The sequence below is a fragment of the Euprymna scolopes genome, chromosome 16, assembly GCF_053919585.1.
Source record: "Euprymna scolopes isolate OS-2025 chromosome 16, ASM5391958v1, whole genome shotgun sequence".
NCBI classification, from domain to species: Eukaryota; Metazoa; Mollusca; class Cephalopoda; order Sepiida; family Sepiolidae; genus Euprymna; species Euprymna scolopes.
In genome coordinates, this window is record NC_136497.1 from 22100429 (window position 1) to 22119870 (window position 19442).

General features: G+C 33.2%; 1 protein-coding gene across 5 annotated transcripts in view; it reads left to right on the top strand.

The window, feature by feature from the left end:
• LOC145295876 (E3 ubiquitin-protein ligase TRIP12-like) overlaps positions 1-19442 on the top strand; it is a 279814-nt gene that overhangs the window by 245746 nt on the left and 14626 nt on the right. For all 5 annotated transcript variants that reach the window (XM_080141617.1, XM_080141619.1, XM_080141618.1 and 2 more), the window contains 8 exons: positions 4503-4624; positions 4911-5062; positions 8523-8668; positions 9977-10130; positions 11985-12083; positions 14346-14460; positions 14812-14966; positions 16634-16798. In XM_080141617.1, coding sequence (XP_079997743.1) covers positions 4503-4624; positions 4911-5062; positions 8523-8668; positions 9977-10130; positions 11985-12083; positions 14346-14460; positions 14812-14966; positions 16634-16798 — 1108 coding nt within the window. The remainder of the gene's footprint in view (positions 1-4502; positions 4625-4910; positions 5063-8522; positions 8669-9976; positions 10131-11984; positions 12084-14345; positions 14461-14811; positions 14967-16633; positions 16799-19442) is intronic.

The following is a 19442-nucleotide window of genomic DNA, read 5'->3' on the forward strand; positions in this document are numbered from 1 at the left end:
ATTCAGCAAAAATGAAAAAACAAAGACTTTCGGGCTCCGAATGAATCAAATCATTAAAGAAACAAATATCCCACTAAACAAAATTTACAAAACTAAATTAATAGATATCCCTCCATGGACTATACAAAAACCCAACATAATACTAGATCTCAACAAAATCCCTAAAACAAAAACACATTCCGACACCTACCTGGAAAATTTATCAGAAATTAAAGAAAAATTTCCAAACCACCAAAACATTTACACTGATGGCTCCAAGGACACAAAAAGCACCGGCAGCGCTGCAATAACAGGAAAAACTACCAAAAGAAAATGACTACCTAACGAAGCATCTATCTTTAGTGCCGAAGCAACTGCCATAGATATGGCACTTGACATCATAACAGAAGACCACAACCAAAAATTTATCATCTTCTCTGACTCATTATCTGTATTAATAGCTCTAAAAGGGAAAAAACTAGAAAACCCCCTAATAATAAATATAATGATTAAAATAAACAATCTAGAAAAAAAGAAAAGAAATCATACCCTGCTGGATACCAAGCCACATAGGTATAAAAGGAGGAGACAAAGCTGACCTCGCAGCAAAGTCATCCCTAAAAATGACCATAGATAAAAATCTCAGAATTCCTTATACAGACATGGAATCTATATATATAAAAGGCAAAATGTGTGTGACCATTTCGTGTACGTCTTCAAAAGGCTTTTCGAGCACATGCTCCCGGGGTCGTTACTATCGCTTAAAACTGTGTATATAGGTCCTATATAATAATATCTAGGAATTAGGAAAGCGCGTAGCGTATAGATTTATTTACGTCGATTTTTACAAAATTATTGCTATTTGGGCTTTTTAGTATAAATAAAGTGAAACTAAACTCAAACGGACATGTTCGCGGCATTGCGCCTGGAAAAACGTCCAGAAGCAATCAGCTTTGATCAATCTTGTATATCAGACAGTCAAATTTCGATAAACAAACTCAAACGCTGCGTGACTTCTATTTGACCTTCTTAATTAGGTCAAATGGAAGCAGCAAAGTTAACTTTTATTACGCACACCTGTTTTTATAGTTACATAAATAAATTCAAACACGTCTACGCTGTATGTCGCGGTGGCCCAATGGTAACATCGCACATTTTTTTTTTCACACATTAATTCTCAAGGCTACGGGTTCGATTCTCATACTCACCTACCAAAACATTTTTTTATTATTATTTAACCCCCCCCCCCCCCACTCCCGCTAGTCAACAATAAATAAATGACCATAGATAAAAACATTTAAAAGAGAAATGGCAAAAAATCATGGAATCTGAACAAAGAAAACAAACTCATCAAAATAACACCCAATCTTAAAAAAATGGACACAGAAAAAAAAATAATAATAAACAGAAGAGAAGTCATACTAAATCGACTCCACATAGGACATACACATCTAACCCACAATTATTTATTAAAACAAGAACAACCAAAGTGCCAATGTGGATACTTACTGACTATAAAACATATTTGAGGATTGTAAAAATACCAAAATTATAAAAGGAAAATATTTCAACAAAAGAAAACTAGGAAAATACTCCAAGAAGTCGAACGAAAAAAAAATTATGGATTTCCTTAAAAAAATTGGAATATACGACCAAATTTAAACACTTACTACGAGAAATGAGAAAATGTAAAAAACATCTAAACACACAACAAACAAATTATCAATATATAACAAAACTATACAAACCAAGTATAGCAAATATCTATCTACAAAATAATCCCCTCAATATGAAATAATTCTGAAGACTAGGACCAAATCAAGCAACATAAATAAACATCTGAAGAAATCCGTAATAACCTGAAGGTTTTATTCCCCCCAAAGTATTAAATAACCGAAAAGGGTTGATATGCCGTAAAAGAAAACAACCAACCGACCAACTTTCTTGATCTGCCTCTCAGATTGTGTGAATCAGCAAGCCTCACCTCTACCTATTGTTGATAATACTGTCTGCAGCTTATGTAACTGATACCCATAACCCACTCAAGAATTCTAACCACCTTGTGATAATAATTGATATTCGCTTAAACTTGCTACCCAAAACTGAAGCATTATTACTCGAAATGATTACAAACAGGCTGAATGGGATTTCATCAGCCCTTTCCTCTTGCAGAATAAAACTTTTTCCTTCTGCTGAATAGTGTGCAAACGAGATAACAGAATAGGTCAAAGCAGGCATACTTTTAATTTGCAAAATTCGCGCTGTAAATTTGTTTTCTTTGCTGCTGCTATGGCGTGATATTTGACCTAGAAAACAACCTGGGTTTTTAAACGTTTATTTTCAACTCTTTTAAAGTCCCTGCCTTCGTGGTGTCATGCTATGTCATCAGACTATTAACCTCAAGGCTTCTGGTTCAAGCCTACCTCCCTCCCAAAACCTTTTTTGCTGTTTTTGTACGTTTTTTTTTGTTCGATTTTTTAATATTCAAACAGGATTATTACTTTTAGTTTCCATCTATCCCCCCCCCCCCAAACAAACACAACTACAGTTTTAATACTGAACCAGGGTTATTTATGCCATTTTTCATGTTCGCTGTTTTTTTGTTTTTATTTTTCAGTTTTTTTTTTTAAAGAAGTTTTAACATTAGTTTTTTTTTTTTTTTCATCACGTTCGCATTTTCTTTTGTTTTTGTTTTTCCGATTTTAAGAAATTTTAACAGCGTTCGTTTGCATCATGTTTGTTTTTTTTGGGTTTCTCCCAATTATTTTTTTATAATATTTAAACAGGGTTATTACTTCGCTTATTCTTTTGTTTTGAACCCTCAATTTCATGGAAAATCTATATGGTTTACAATAGGCAATCAACAATTTTCCCAGTATCAAATCATGTCACTGAACTACTTGCTTGTCAGTTCCCCTGAAACTCCACCATCCTATTCAAAATCTCCCACTATAGACAGAAACAAAACTTGATGACCTGACTATCACCTCTCCCCAAGAGTAAGACATCATAAAAATTTTTAACATTTCTAAATGTGGATCTGATCTCCTTTCTAAAGTAATAAAATAATGCTTAGTATGTTTCAGTTTATCACAAACAACTTATAAAAATACCAGCAAGCTTGAACAAGAGTTACATAACAAAAAAGATCAACAAAATAAAGTTGGGAAAATTTCATTTTCAAAAATTGAAATTCAGATAAAGAAAATCTGAGAAATTTAATGTTAACAAATCTCAAACTACATGTAACCCATTTAACCAAACCAAATGCAGGAAAAAGTACAAGAAATGAAATCAATGAAATTGCAGAATTTAGTTGAAACTTTTCAACTAATCAACATGATCTCAAATATATGAAATTATTTAAATTTTTAAATATATGAAATTATTTAAATTTTTAAATATATGAAATTATTTAAATTTTTAAATATATGAAATTATTTAAATTTTTAAATATATGAAATTATTTAAATTTTTAAATATATGAAATTATTTAAATTTTCAAATATATGAAATTATTTAAAACAAAAAAACTTGGAATGTACATCGAACAGTCAAAAAGATTACAAAATATCTTCATTATAACAAAACTAAAAAAGCCCCAAAACAAAAATATTACATTTTCTAAAACAGCTATCAGAAACATTCCTAATGATTTATGATGCAGACAAATTTTCAAAATCATGGCTTGAATCTATTTTGATTCAGAAACCCAGAAAAGACCATTCTAACACCATGAATTATCATCCTATTGCTCTAACGAACAGCATAAGCAAAACATTGGAAAGAATGGTTAATGCGTGACTGGTATGATATCTGGAGAAACAGATTTAGATATCAAAGTAGAATTTAACAAAACCAAGACATGACTTAAATATGACACATGTAATGGCTTAGTTCAAGGTCATCATGTTCTCTTGATAATTTTTCTTTGCATACAAAATTTTAGAAAATCTTCATAAAATAGGAACACAAGGAAATGTGACAATTACATAAAAAATTTCCTGTTACACCAAACTTTTAGTATATAACATGGAAACACAATATTAGACTAATGGAGAAAGGAGTATTTTAAAGTTTCTTGTCTGTTATTCTATTTGTTCTCAAAGTTAACACTACAGAAATTATCAGCACAAAAATTGAACAAAATTTTTGTAGGTGATCTCTCAATCTATTTTTCACCAAATCTCTTAAAATGAACAAAATGGAGCTGGGCAAATTAAAATGGCTTCTAGTTTTCAAAAACAAAAACAGGGTGTATACATCCCCCCCCTCCCTACTAAAATGAACATATCATCTTGATCTGCAATTAAAAATTGAGACACATAATACCATAGGCCAATAACCTGAACACTTAGGAATAATACTTCAAGCTAATATGATGTAACATGGAAAAAAGAAAATGCAGCAAACGAAAAATATTAATGTGAATGAGAGGAAACAGTAAATTTTGTGAATTGAGAAAAATAATTCCAAACAATGCTTTTTTTTTTTTTTTTAAATTCATTTTCTTTCTCTTTAAGGTACCGTCCTGCTTCAGATCAGGAAGATACAGTCTCGGCCACCAGTCCCAAAAAAACAAGAGCTGAATCTAAAAGTTATAAGTCTTCTACTCGGAGTCGACGTGGTGATGAGCTATGGAATGGTTTGTATTTGCTTTCATTTATATTCTCTTCAAATTCTAATTCATTATATACTGATTTACGTGAATAATCTTTTGACATGAAATGACTATACTTTAGTGAGACATCACCACTTAAAGCTTAGATGATGACCATTTCAATATATAAGGTGCTGTAGATCTGGTTGTAGTTACTTTGCAATCTATCAGATTGCAACAACAGACAATTCTAAGATGTTGGTTGTAATCTGTACCCACCAGACACTGTCAAGTGATGATATCAATTTCAGCTGAGATCTTTTTCTTGCAGATGGCCACTGCCCTGTGATAGTGCCTGCTTTAAATGCCTACCTCACTGACAAACTGCCAGCATTTGTGACGGTACATGATCTTTCTCTGGATGTTATTGCACTGCTGAGAGTTCTACATGCATTTAATCGATATTGGTCAACCATGTATGAAGTAAGTTGCTTTTAAATTTTTGTATTTCTTTCCCTCTAAAAATTATTTTTTAGTTAATCTTTAACTAAAACAATTTTCTTTTGTATTGCTTTTATGTAGAATTATCTCTGATGGCATTTTTTTTAATCTCACTTGATCGTTCTGATATGAACTTCTGTATGATAATGCTTTTCAGTTGGCATATGTGTTCGAGTAGGTAATAATAATAATATGAGTTGGATTAAATTATTATATGAAGTTTGAAACGTAAAATTCACAACAAAAAAAATGAGACCCATATAGTACTTGAACCTTTTGTTTAGAAAGATGGACCGTCTTTAGCTGATGTCAATTTAACAAACTCCGTTAACAAGATTACGGTTGAACAAGCATTGAACGCACATAAATAACAAAGACCTCTGCCTAGTGAATAACATGTTTTAATTTTATTAATTATCTATATTGGAAGTTAAATATGTAGAACAATTGATTAAAATCACTGCTTTGTGAACAATATATATATTTTTTTTATTCTACTTGGGAGTCACCACTTATCAAGGCCTGAAGGCTACGTAAGGATAAGGGTTAATAAATGTAAGGTGGTAGTATAGTAATCGTTTAACCAGTTTTTAAATGAGTTCTTCAAATCTAAATTAATACAAAATAACCCGACCTCACAAATTAATAAAAGTTCCATTATCATATTTTACTTATAAGGTAAAACTAGAATGTTCGAACATTCTAACTCAAAGCCAAAAACATCCACACATTAATATGGGAGGGGAGACTAAACTGGGAATGGAGCAATGGATTTATATAAATAGATATTAAGTACCTCTTACCTTTTTTTTTTTAATGGAGAGTAGATAATGCACTGTGGATGTGTTATCGCCAGCTCCAGTAACTCTCGCTTCTCCTTTTTTGTCCCTTAGTCCTCATTTCTAATGAGTTATGTTTCTGACAAAGGGTGAAGAAAAAGCTGCTTTCCAGGTTGGTAGTACTTTGTGAACAGTAGCCTGAGATGTCGGAAATTTCTGTTTCTATGTTTATCCTTGTGGCCATGTCACTATTAAGGGTGCTGGAGGTAAACGTTTCATCTGGGCTGACGTTACCAGCTTGGTTCCCACCAGTTTTGGCAAATAGCAAACAGGATCTTGAACAGAAGCGTGCGTTCTATCCTGACCATCATCAATGGACCTGAGCTCATCTCGTCAGCATCAGACAAGGTCAAACTATTTGCCAAGAACTTTGCAGCTAATTCTACTCTATGCGATGAAGACCATTAATTCCCTGCAATTCCACCTATAACAGACAACACGCTATGCAACATACAAATATCTGTGCATGAGGTCGCCAAGCTAATCAAGAACCTTAATTCCAGTAAAGCAACTGGCCCAGATGGCATTCCAATTATAGTGTTGAAAAAGCTTCAACCAGAACTTGCCCCCATTCTTACAAAACTGTTTAAGCGTTGCCTTTAGAAGAGCTTCCCAACACTCTGGAAAACCTCATCAGTATGCCCTGTATTTAAGAACTCAGGTGATAAGTCGTCTCTCAGTACAGATCAATAAGTCTCCTGTGTGTCATGAGTAAGCTGCTGGAATTCATATTAAATAGAGAAGTCGTCAACCAACTCAACAGAAATAACCTTCTTGGTGACATGCAATATGGTTTCCGTTCTGCTAGATCTCATAGGATTAGTGAATCTCTTGACAAAGGCTTCCTTTCTAGGGCAATTGCTCTTGACATATCGAAGGCCTTTGATAAGGTATGGCATAAGGGCCTACTTCACAAGATTTCCAGCTACAGTATAACTGGAAATGTTTTCTCAATTATTAAATCATTTCTCTCTGATAGGCTCATAAAGAGTAGTGGTTGATGGGCAGCAATCAGAGGCCCACAGTATTAATGCTGGAGTCTCTCAGGGGTCCATCCTGGGCCCAACTCTCTTCCTGATCTACATCAATGATCTCCCAAAACACATACTTAAATAATTCGTTGACATCTATGCTGATAACACGACCATCTATGGCAACACATCAAAGGCCGTAAATGACAAAGTTTGCTCTGATTCTCTCTCCTCTGATCTTGAGCATGTGGTACAGTGGGGAAAGAGATGGCTGGTTACTTTTAATGCATCTAAAACCAAGCTTCTATCTTTATATCATCAACGCTCTGATCCCCATCTGGCATCAATTGAAATGGATGGCTCTCGTCTTGGGGAGGCTCCATGTTTTGACAAGCTTCTGGGTTTGACTTTTACTCCTGATCTTAAGTGGAACACATACATCAAGTCTGTTGCCCAAGTTGCTGGGAAAATGATGGGATCCTTCTACCGCTCCAGAAGATATCTCACTACTGATGCAATTCTCTATCTGCATAAAAGCCAAGTACGTCCAAGTATGGAGTACTGTTGCCACATCTGGGCTGGGGCTGCTAAATACAGCCTATCCTGCTTTGACAGAGTACAAAATACTTTGTGCCTTAGTGGGTGATGCCCTTTTCTCTTCCCTGCAACCTCTCTCCCACAGAAGAGACGTTGCGAGCCTGTCTTTGTTTTATCATTATTTCCATGTCAAGTGCTTGTCTGAGTTCCAATCTTTGCCCCCCCCCCCAATCTTTCACGATAAACACCCATCTATATGAATCGCCCCTTTAAGTATAACACTTTATCAAATCTAAAATACTAACGATTACTACGATACTATCCCATTGATTACTGCACACGCAATAACCCTTATCCCTGATTGGCTTCCGGGCCTTGATAAGTGGTGACCTCTATGTAAAAAAAAAAAAAAAAAAAAAAAAAAATTGTAAATTAGGTAGAATTTGATTATTTATGGAACCGGTTCAACAAGAACTTTAAGTTTCACTAATAATTCATATTTTATGTGCAATAAGTAAGCAATGAATACAATTCATTGTATATAAAATAAGTGGAATTTATTTTCGACGATATGTCGTGTATAATGGTTGCTATTTCAATTGAGACTTGTATTTGTTTACTTAATTATAAGTTTGTCTTATTCATCGTTTGACATGCATCCCAATCAGATATGCATTATTAAATTAGTTTTGGGTTTCATTTTTGTCTCCGCAAATTTTATGCTCTGCCCAGTAGAATGTATCACTGTTTATGCAATAACTGTATTATCTGCTCCTACACAAGTGTTAACAAAAAATGTCAGCTTTATACGCAACATATCAGAAATAATTTCATTTGTTTACTTTATAAAAAGATCTTGTAAAAATACCCATGATTATTTAAATGTGAATATCATTTTAAAGAAACTAATTATCTATAATATTTTCAAATCAAAAGAAATCAAGATGGAAAAATAAAAATTTGTTTTTGTTTATCTTCCTGCATTTCTGATTGAAACAAATGAAATTATCAAACTTGAGAATGATTTGTATACTTATATTCTTTAATAAACATAATTTTGATAAATATTTAAGGTTTTAGTGTTTATTTTTGCAGGAGTCTTCCCATCTGTCCCCTATTTTGTCACCATCGGAATTCATTAGTTTTAAACTCACTGCCAAAGCCAACAGACAATTACAGGATCCATTGGTTATCATGACTGGCAACCTTCCTGCATGGCTAGCAGAAATTGCTGCTGCATCGTATGTATATTTCACCTCTTCCTATTGCATTTTCTTGTCGACTATCACAGCATGTTACTGGGAAGAATAAAATGTGGAAATAACTGTCGATTCAGAATTATTTTCAAATGGCTGAAAGGATATAATTTTGTCTTTGTTTATACAGAATTCGTTCCCTTTGATTAAAACAAATATTTTGGAGAAAAAATAATGGCATAGTTTAAAAAAACCCAAAGAAATTACAAGTAAATATATTGATCAGTGTCAGGTACAGCTTGTTAGAAATTATATGGTCTATAGTTAAATTAAAAATAATATACTAATTTATTTTTATAATAATTTTGCTGCAAAAATTAACTTAATTTCATTGGAAATTTGGATATCATCTTGTCAGGAAAGTTGAGTCACAACTTTGTTATTAACATGTTTAAAAAAAAAAACAAAAGACTGAAGATATAAGTAATGTTCTGCACATTTTCGGCTATGATTTTAAATTATATTTATAAAATTTAAATAAGCCTTCTAATTCGATTTATAATTTGACCACATTGCTAAATTCTATTTGTGACAGTTTTTTTTTTTTTTTTTCATTTAAACTAAAGTTTTTTTTAGTCTTCAAACTATTGGAAGAAATTTTAAAAATCTTCCCCTCTAAAAAAACAATTCAACCATGTTAAGTTTAAACAATTCAAATTATTCGATGTTTTGATTTAATTTGCATTGAAGTGGATCTAAAATTTCTAGGGATTTTTAATTTATCTGTTTTTGTTTTGACTGTCATTTCTTTAAATATGAGACACTTCAGTTATATTTAGCTCAAAATGCTCCATTTAATCTTCTTTACACTATATATATATATAGAGAGAGAGAATAAACTACCTTTATCAAAACATCTATATAAGCCATAGCTAATCAACTGAAAGGAAAAACTCTTACTAAAAGAGTAAGAGTTATTTCCCTTAACTATTAACGAACCGTAATTGCTTTTAACATGGAAATACAAAAAAAATTTGAACAGAATATACAAATATATAAAATACTTTCATAGTTTTAATTTGTGAAGTAGGTATTTTAGGAACAGCTACAATTTCAACAATAACAGTTTGGCATCAAAATTACTGCAGGCTTTAAAAGAAAAGGGTTTTGATTTGCTAATTATGAGTATTTGTATTGTATAAAGTTTACAAAAAAATGTGCTCACATTACTTACCATGTTGCTTAGAATATCTGTTCCATAAGTCATGATTGGTTTTATTAATTGTAGAGTGAATCCTATACACAGTCACACATAATCTCATTAAACTTTATATATAAATTTTTGATTTTCAGTCCTTTCCTTTTTCCTTTTGATACTCGGCAAATGCTCTTCTATGCCACCTCATTTGACCGTGATCGAGCGATGATGCGATTACAAGACAACAATGCTGATTCTGCAGTTACAGATACAAGTGACAGGGTAGCACCCAGGTTAGAACGGAAGAGAGTAAGTATTAAATCCAGAAAACTTCGTTTTTTTATTTACTGTTGTTTCTTGTTATTTACAATATGCATCATGAAATATTGACATCAATTTGTCTCATATTTTTGACACCTGAGGATTGTAAAATTTTAATATTTAACCTGAACTATTCAGATCTTTTGTATAAAACTTAAGCTTTTCTCCAAAATTTATAAACCAATGAAGCCACCTGTTTTTATTTTTTTTAATTTTATGGCAATCGCCCCCAGACAATGCATGAAGTCACTTGATGTAAAGAACTAAAAAAAAACGAAAACAATGTTTTAGATAGATTTTGACTGAGAAAACAATCCTTTGCACTTTGTTGGAAATATGCTCATGGAATGTGAGGACAAAATAAGGAAAGCAAAAGTAAACTGAGTTTATTTTCTACTCTCTGCAAGTGGCAATGGCCTGGAATTCTTATATTTCAGAAACACAAGATTTGCAATGCATGCAAATATTTGGAAATTCCAAAATCTTTTTTTATAAAAGCTTGGAAATTCCAAGTTATGTTTGCTGCCACTTTGAAACAAACATACTGTGAATTGTTAGTATTATGCGGGATATTTTGAAAATCACTGGCATAACATGAGGGTTCTGCTCCATCTATGAATATATGTCTATAAATGTTTGGTTTTTGAATTGCAGGCCATTGAAACAAATACAGATGAACATTTTTTATTGCAAACATGTAATGTGAAATGTGTATAAGATTGTGTTATTTCAATAAAAGGGAAAGATGAGCACTGTCTTTGTGATAAGATCACAGGTAAAATAAGCCTGGGTCTGGTGTTGCCACATACACTAATAAAACTATGAAAAAATGCCATCAAAAAAATATGAAAGTCATGAAGTTCCAAAGAAAATTTTTAGTGTCATGGTTGACACAGCTTCTGTGATAACCAACACAAGAGTTGTCATCCTGCAAATGTTGGCTTTACTTATTTCAAATAAAAGAATGCAACAGAGCAAATACAGATAAATAGATGATTGACACAAACTGAAGATTTCACAGAAACAAAAATAAACCACAAAGGAAATGTGATTATTAATGGAGTACTATTACGAAATCAGCCCTACACAGGCTAGGTTACATGTACAGTATATAATGATCAGCTTGTCGTAGAGATTCTAAAAAATCATGTATAGATCAGCTAGATAGGTGTTTGTATGATATGGGTTCATATTAGTTATATATATCACATGCAGGGCTATCCGGCAAAAGTGTAACATAACTTTATCCCTCTCTCATTTCCCCTCTCTTGTTCCGTCCCTCTTTCTTTATCCAGTCCATTCCTTTGTCTGGACATACGCATAACTAGAGTAGACTGGAAAAAAAAGTCAGTTACTTCCTTTGATATAACATGAAAATATAACTTTTCGAAAACATTAAATGGTATAAATGCCTATTTCATCCCCAAAGAATGAATTGTTGTTTTGCTTAATTTTAGATATTTTTCTGGAGTTGTACAAATTTTAAATAAAATACCAACTTTATAGTGTGTTAAGTCTTTAAGTTTCAGCGAGACATATATATACATACAGATGTTTACCCTTTATATTATGGATTATTTAATTTCTTTGGCATTGGTTGATGGTGGCATTATGAAAACAAGGCATAATAACAATACACAGTAACAAGAGAAAAAATACCTCCAAACTTAATATTAAAAACCATATTATTTTATTAACCATATTATTTCTATCATTGATATTTTAATTTTCAAATAGTCTTGGATAAATCTGGATCATTCCATTATTAAAATAGTTTCTCATTACAAACTTGATATAAAATAGGTTTTCATATAATCTTTAAAAATGAATTTCTTTCTTTAGCGTACTGTTAGCCGAGTTGATATTCTTAAACAAGCTGAAAAGTTGATGGATGAGCTTGCGTCAACCAAGGGACTTCTTGAGATCCAGTATGAAAATGAGGTAAGTGTGAATTGCGTTGTTATTCGATACCTTTTCTTAATCTTTTGCATGATGCAGTATATACAAGGTGTTCTCAATAAATTTGATAATTTATTTATAATCATTTATTTTAAGAACTATTTGAAATATTTAATAGTGTTCAACAGCTGATTTTATCTAATATTGAGGGTAGCGGTTTGGAAGCTGAGGATCGTAGATTACTAGAAAGCACCAGAATATTAGAAGAGAGTAACTTGCATGATGACGATTCTCACCAGATTCAAATATTCAGAAATCTTTACTGCAGCATTGTTCCTTGGAGATCTTGAAGGCTGTGAGATGTAATCTGGAGAATTGTAACAAAGATGTGAAACTAATGAAGGATCATTACATGTTTTGTCTGCACGATAGAACTTGTTAAAGCTGCAAAATAAAAAAAAAATAAGATGTGACAAGGTAATGCTGGCCTCTGAGACAGATGGGCGTCTGAATGGTTACTATGAAGAAAGCGCCGCGTGAGGATCTTCACTCAAGAGTTGCAAAGGCTAGCTACTCATGACCAAGGTTCAAGAGAACTGCTTTATGAAAGCCCCAAAAAGTTCTCAATAAGGTCAAATGCTCAGTTGAGTCTAAGCTGCTTGTAATCTTAGATGGAAAGAACTTCTGCTAGGACTAGTTTACAATGCACAGGACAGGTGGTGAGCCTGCAGTCTATACAGTGTCATACATCATGAAGACCAAGTTCTGCATCATCAAAGAGAGACTCTGACTGAATTCAGATGTCTATATTGAGTTACTGCCCATTGTTGTCACATGTTGGGCACATAGGTTGACTATGGAATGGTCAGGCATGTGGTAACAGGATTCTGTTCCATGTTCCAGAAGTTACTATCGAACAACTTATGTTATATAGTGGGGTGTCATAAAGGAGATTGTATCATAAAGGGAATAGTGTCAAGGAGATTCGTGTACGTGATCGTCTAGTTTCTAATCTTATTGTTCATGTCTTCGTGGGTGTGTGTTTGTGTACATGCATTTCTTAACATACCTTTATTCATGTGTCATCGGTTGTTCCTCTGGTGTTCATCGTCTCTTGGAGGGGAGCTGGCCTGTTGGATGAAGAATTCACTCCAAGATGATAATTAAGGTTTTATGTTTTTATTCACCTTCTAGAGGTCGACACAGAATGGAGGTGAACATTGCTTGCTTGATGGTACACGTCAGCGTCCTCCCCAGCCCAGGGGGGGGGGCAGCTGAAAAGCCGTCTGTCTTCTTCAACACCCGAAACCAAACTGCCAAGAAAGAATCAGCTAACCTCATCACATGACACCACGTCATCTGGTCAGCTGACCCTTCTTCTGCAAACGTGTCCACTGTCCACGTTATTCACCTCTCTCTCTCTTTCCCTCCCTCTCCCTCTCTCTTTCTCTATTCTCTAATAGAGACATAGAGAGAGAAAATAGAAAGAGTAAGAAAGCCAGAGAGGGGGGGGGGAGATGCTCTTTAACACTTAGACATCACCAGTTCCAACATCTGCAGTTCATCTGATTACAAACTGAAGAACTATTATGTATGGAGTGCTCTTGAGAAAGTCATCAATTATACCATCTGCAACACCGAGGATGAGCATATTGCCAGGATAAAATTGATATTCAAGTGTTTGTGGATACTGTGGAGATTGTATACTCCAGATTCAGATCCCACCTGGAAGCCATGGTGGAGGCGCAGGGAAGCTTTGACTGAACTGTATCCAGCAAAAATAATCTAAGAAATATGAGATGACTTAAATAAGTTTCTAGACGTTTTTCATATGGGCACTTTTATTGATAGTATTCACATGAAACTCTAGTTCCCTTTGAAGTAATTCCCTACAGATGTAATGCTCTTGTGCCATTTCAACAACTTATGGAAGGCTCCATGGAAATCCTTTGTGCGAGTGTGTCAATGACCCTCGGCACAATCTTTTAATCATTTGTCAAGACATTTTTTTTCTAAAAAAGTGTCAGATTTATCCTGAACATCCCATAACATGTACATTTCCATGTTAAAAATGTTTTGTGGATCTTTCAGATTTTGGTGATTGTGTCAGCACTTTTTTCTTTTATGTTTAATCAAAAAATACTTCTTAAATGCAATTTTATCAAAGTTTTAATGAATACATTCTAAATTTCAATTCACAGTAAAGACAATGTTCATTTTTTTTTAAATAGCAAATCTTTATTAAAAAGATGGAAAAAAATTATTAAATCTTTGATTTATTCTTGAATATAAATTCTATTTCAGGTTGGAACTGGACTTGGACCAACATTAGAATTCTATGCCTTAATCTCAAAAGAAATTCAACGAGCTGATCTTGATATGTGGCGTGGAGACATTGTGAAACAAATGGATTTTTCAGGTAACAGACTTGAAATCTGCACATTATCAATATTTGTACCTCCACTTATACCTATGAACATAATTTTATTTTTCATCTTTGATTTTTACATTTTTTCAGCTGTTAAAAATGTTGACCCTCTTGCAACTCAATTCCATTTACTATTCTTGTTACTTTCTCTAGATTTTAACATAATGAAATAAACTATTTGTCATGTAAAAAAAAAAAAAAAAAATATTCCAACAAATATTTTTTAGGTTTTTCTTTGTATTGAAAATATAAAATTTTGCTTTTCAATTTATATTCATGTTATTTGAATATTAAGAAACAACTGTCCTCATAATGTTATATCTTTTTGCTCTCTTTACTCAGGTTCAGGTAGCAATGTTCAATATATAACAGCACCATGTGGGCTTTTCCCAGCTCCACTTGCTCGTAATACAAAAGCTGCTGTTGTGAATAAAATCAAAGCAAAATTTAAATTTTTAGGCAAGTTTTTAGCGAAAGCTCTGATGGATTCAAGAATGGTAAGTTATCTTCTCTAAAATTTGAATCAAGATTTTGAAAAAAATCTTTTAAATTTAGTTTTCATTTTAATGACATTTTACATTTAAATTTTGTATCCCTTCCTTTCAAATGATGTCCAGCAAGTGATGTCACTAGATTTGGCTGCTCTGTGACTGGACTGTTTCTTCAACAAGGGTCCTAATTGATGAGAGGATCCAGTCGAACAAGCTGTTACTTTCTCCATGTTGCTTTCCTCATGTTGCTTTTGATAGTGTGCAATCCATTGAGCCTTAGTCTCAAGTCAACATCACTGGAAAATAGAGATCATTTCGATCCAAAAGAAAAGAATAACAAGTCAATAACTTATTATATTAAAATAATAGGATAATTATTCGTTGAAAGTTACAAAACTCTGATCATTCATAAGTTTCTGACTCCAGATAGAAATGCTTCGGGACTGGCGGCTTCTATTAGTAAAACTGAGGCTTTTTTCTTTTCTCTTTAAGGACTCGCGACTTCTATTAGTAAAGCTGAGTTTTTTTTTCTTCTTTTCTCTGAATGGTATTGGTTCCTCGGCAATCAAGCGGTTTTTGCCTTTCATTATCTTGAGAATCAGGTGGGCTTAACCTATCCACAGAATTTCATTTCACCAATCGCAGGCAGTTTTTGAAATTCTCAAGCTTTAAAAAATTTTTTCCTTTTCTTTCTCAAATCTGTATCTTTGACTGCTACTCTCAAAAGGATAGACCATTGCCTTCACCCTCTATTAGGTCTCTATCTTTTGGGAACAACCGAATTCCCGGACAACAATTAATGGACACTTGAATTCGTATCCACCATCTTGTTTTTCCTATCCAAAAAAACTCATAATATCTGGCCTATATTTTGGGTGAACTACAAATAACTTGACCACTTAAGAAATAAAGTTAACTGTTTTTCTTGACAAAGGTGGTATTCAGAGGGAACTTGTCAAATTGCCAAAAGATGTCATCTCTGACATTTTTTTTGAGATATCTTTATAATCCAAAACACCAACTTTTTCAGCTGTTTTTTTTTTTTTTTAATGGTTGTTTGTGTCAACCCCAATTACCATGGAAGAAGACAGATTTCTCCTTTATCAATTCATTATATCCACAAATAATCATGTGTATTAAATCAATACTAGAACAACCTTTGTTAACAATGCTCTTTCTTTCCATCATCAGCATCATCACATCGAATGACTCACAATTTTTCCAGTTTATTTTGACAAATACCAAAAAAAAAAAATGAATAGAATTAAAATCTTTTTATTGAGATTTTCTGTTCAATTCCAAACCTTTTAAAAAGTTTTTCACATTTTAACAGTTTTACATTATAAGTTCATCATAAAGTTTCAGTTATACATTTAAAACAACTGTTTTAAATTTAGCAATGAATTTTTTTAATTTAAGAGTAATAAAAGAAATACTAATTTATTGAAATGTCCATACAAAATATTTTGTAATATATGCATAACATTTTTCAAATAATAGATTGGAAATATGTAAAAGTTAAAAAAAAAAAAAAAAAAATAATGAATTCCTCTTACTAACCATGTGTAAACAAGTAAAATTATTTTTGAATTAAACTTAAGATTTGGATAATTTCTATTAAACAAAAAAAAAATCTAACAAAAATAAAATGTCTTATTTTTTTTCAATTTCAGATTGATTTGCCCCTCAGTCTTGTTTTCTACAAATGGATCCTAGGACAGGAACACAGTTTGACATCAAGAGACTTGCAGTATATTGATACTGTTATTGCTCGATCATTCAGTCAACTTGAAGATATTCTTAGGCAGAAGAAACGGATAGAAATGGATAAATCTCATGTATGATTTTATTTTCTAACTTTGTTGATTTACACATTTAATGAAAAAAAAATGTTTTTTGAAATTTAACATTTAAATAACATTTGCATTAGAAAGTAAAATATGATTTTGAATTTGTAGTTTTAATTGAAATAAAAAGTTCATGGATTGAATATTTTTAAGTTGAGAGTAAATTAAGTAAATATTTATTTTAAAATCTTATATTTTGAGATTTGTTCATACATAATCCGTCTACATTAAGTATTTAAATTATTACATGAAATCAGTTTATACAATTTAACACATGTTCAATTATAAGAAGTTCACTCCTATTTAATCTTGTCTTGCACTATAAAATACATACTGCACTTTTGCAGTGTGTGACAATATGTCTCCATCGAAAATTCCAAATTGGTATTTATTCCAAAATATGTATCGTGGTAAGAAAAGAAAAATGTGATATACTGGTCATGGAATGTTATGACCCAAATGGCAAGTTAATCTAAGGTTCTTTGATCAGTATTATTGTAAAATGACCCAGAGCACAATTTGACAAGACAAGAAGAAATTATTGAACATAACAAGATCATTTTTTTTTTTTTTTTTTTTTTTTTTTTTTTATTACATTTTCACCCCAAACAAGGCACATTGCCACTTTGGTGTAGGGGGCTACTATCAGGGGGAAACATCTACTAGGGTACTATGTAGGGTTAGGGCAGCGAGATGTTGGTTCACGTTGCACTTAAACATGCATGTCAGTACAGTTGGGAAGCAGTGACCTGGAATGGAATTCCAAAGTCTAGCAGTTCTGGGGAAGAAACTACTGGAGTAGAAAGATCTTTTACATCTAGGGATCTCTACAGTGTGGGGGTGGGATTTTGCAGCTTGTCGGGTCTGTCGAGGGTGTTCACGTCGTGGGGGCACAAGTGCTTGCTGTTCATCAGAGCATTCACCATTATAATACTTGTAAAACAGGCAGAGGGATGCAACGTTTCGACGATGGGACAGAGGCTGAAGCTTAGATGCCAGTTTAGGGCCTATCAGATTTTCGACTCTCTTTTGAACCCTGTCAAGGAGCGAGAGACTAGTAGCCGATGCACCAGCCGAAATATGACAGCAATACTCCATACATGGGCGAATAGTGGCCTTATAGAGGTACAGGATACTTTTGGGTGTTAGAAGTTTTCTAGCACGGTAGAGAGAGCCCACTTTCCTCGCAGCGGCCCTGGCAATGCCCTCGATGTAATTGTTCCAACTCATGTTTCCTGTGAACGTTAGGCCAAGGAGCTTGAGAGACGTACTCTCAGATAAAGAGTCGTTGGCCATTGCTATAGGTGGTAGAGAAGGTTTCTTGTAATTATTGAATGAAACCAGTTTTGTCTTGGCGGCATTGAACGTGACCATCCACTTTTGTCCCCATTCCACTACTGATTGGAGGTCATCCTCTAGTGTTTCTGCCATTACTTTAGATATATGTTCATTTGTTTTCCTGTCGTGCCTGCTATAGAGTGTGGTGTCATCAGCATATATACCCATCTCAGGCAATTTTGTCGGGGAGGTCATTTATGAATATCAGGAACAGCAGAGGTCCAAGGATAGATCCCTGGAGCACTCCCGCATATATGTATCTATATATACATCAATTATTTTATTATGCAATAGAATTTAATAATTACAAAACAAAATATAAAATGCAATGTCCAAACGGAGCAAATGAAGGAAGTCAGCAAGTTAACCAATGTTTTTTCTTTTCTTTATATAAAGAAATGTATTTGGTCAAACAAAAACAAATATCTGAAGATTTTAGTTTGGCTATTCATGGAGAGTGGGTTAATGATCACAGAAGAATTGGGGAAGGTATAATCCAAATAAGTGAAAGGCCTAATAGAAATAAAATATTCAAGAGAAGTAATCGTCCAATTCCAAGCTTCCTGGAATTTTAAATAGTCCTTTGAGGTTCATGGTAACATGTCCATTAGTGAGCATGGTTTTCTATGTTAGAAACACATAGGCATATTTGCCCTTTCTCTTGGGCAGTTATTTCTATTCAGGTGCGTGGCGAATTTGATAATTTTTTCCACCACGGATTCTGTTTGTTCGCGTCTGTATTCAACAACTTAGAATGGTTTGTTTTTTTAATATTTTCTGCACTGTGTGGTCTGATTTGCATACCAACTCTATTTCAAATTACTTGCTCTCTCTGTCTCTTTATGAAGCACTAATGTGGAGAGGGGATATGGGGATATATGTGACATGTAACATGTTGAAGACCCATGATATCTGATGATGGGATCCTGATTGCTAAGCAGTTGATTACAGAACTAAAAGGCTATTATCTACATCACCATTTTGACTTTTAATTGGACTGTATGAGTGGTCACAGAAGTCTGATCGAGTCAATTGGCTGTTCATGTTAAACCCTGTTATATATAATCAATAATTAATAACTTACAACTCCATCCGATTACTAATACTATTAGAACCTATTCTAAAATATAATGGAATGCAGTAGCTGAGGGTATATTAGTTTACAAGATAGGCACCCTACATTGCTAAGCGATGGCAATCTGATATATTTGGATTTTGGAAACTATGGAGTTTGGATACTAAAAGATCTCTTCCTAAATCAGTGTATCTTCCACATAGTCCTGTAATCGTAAGGCAA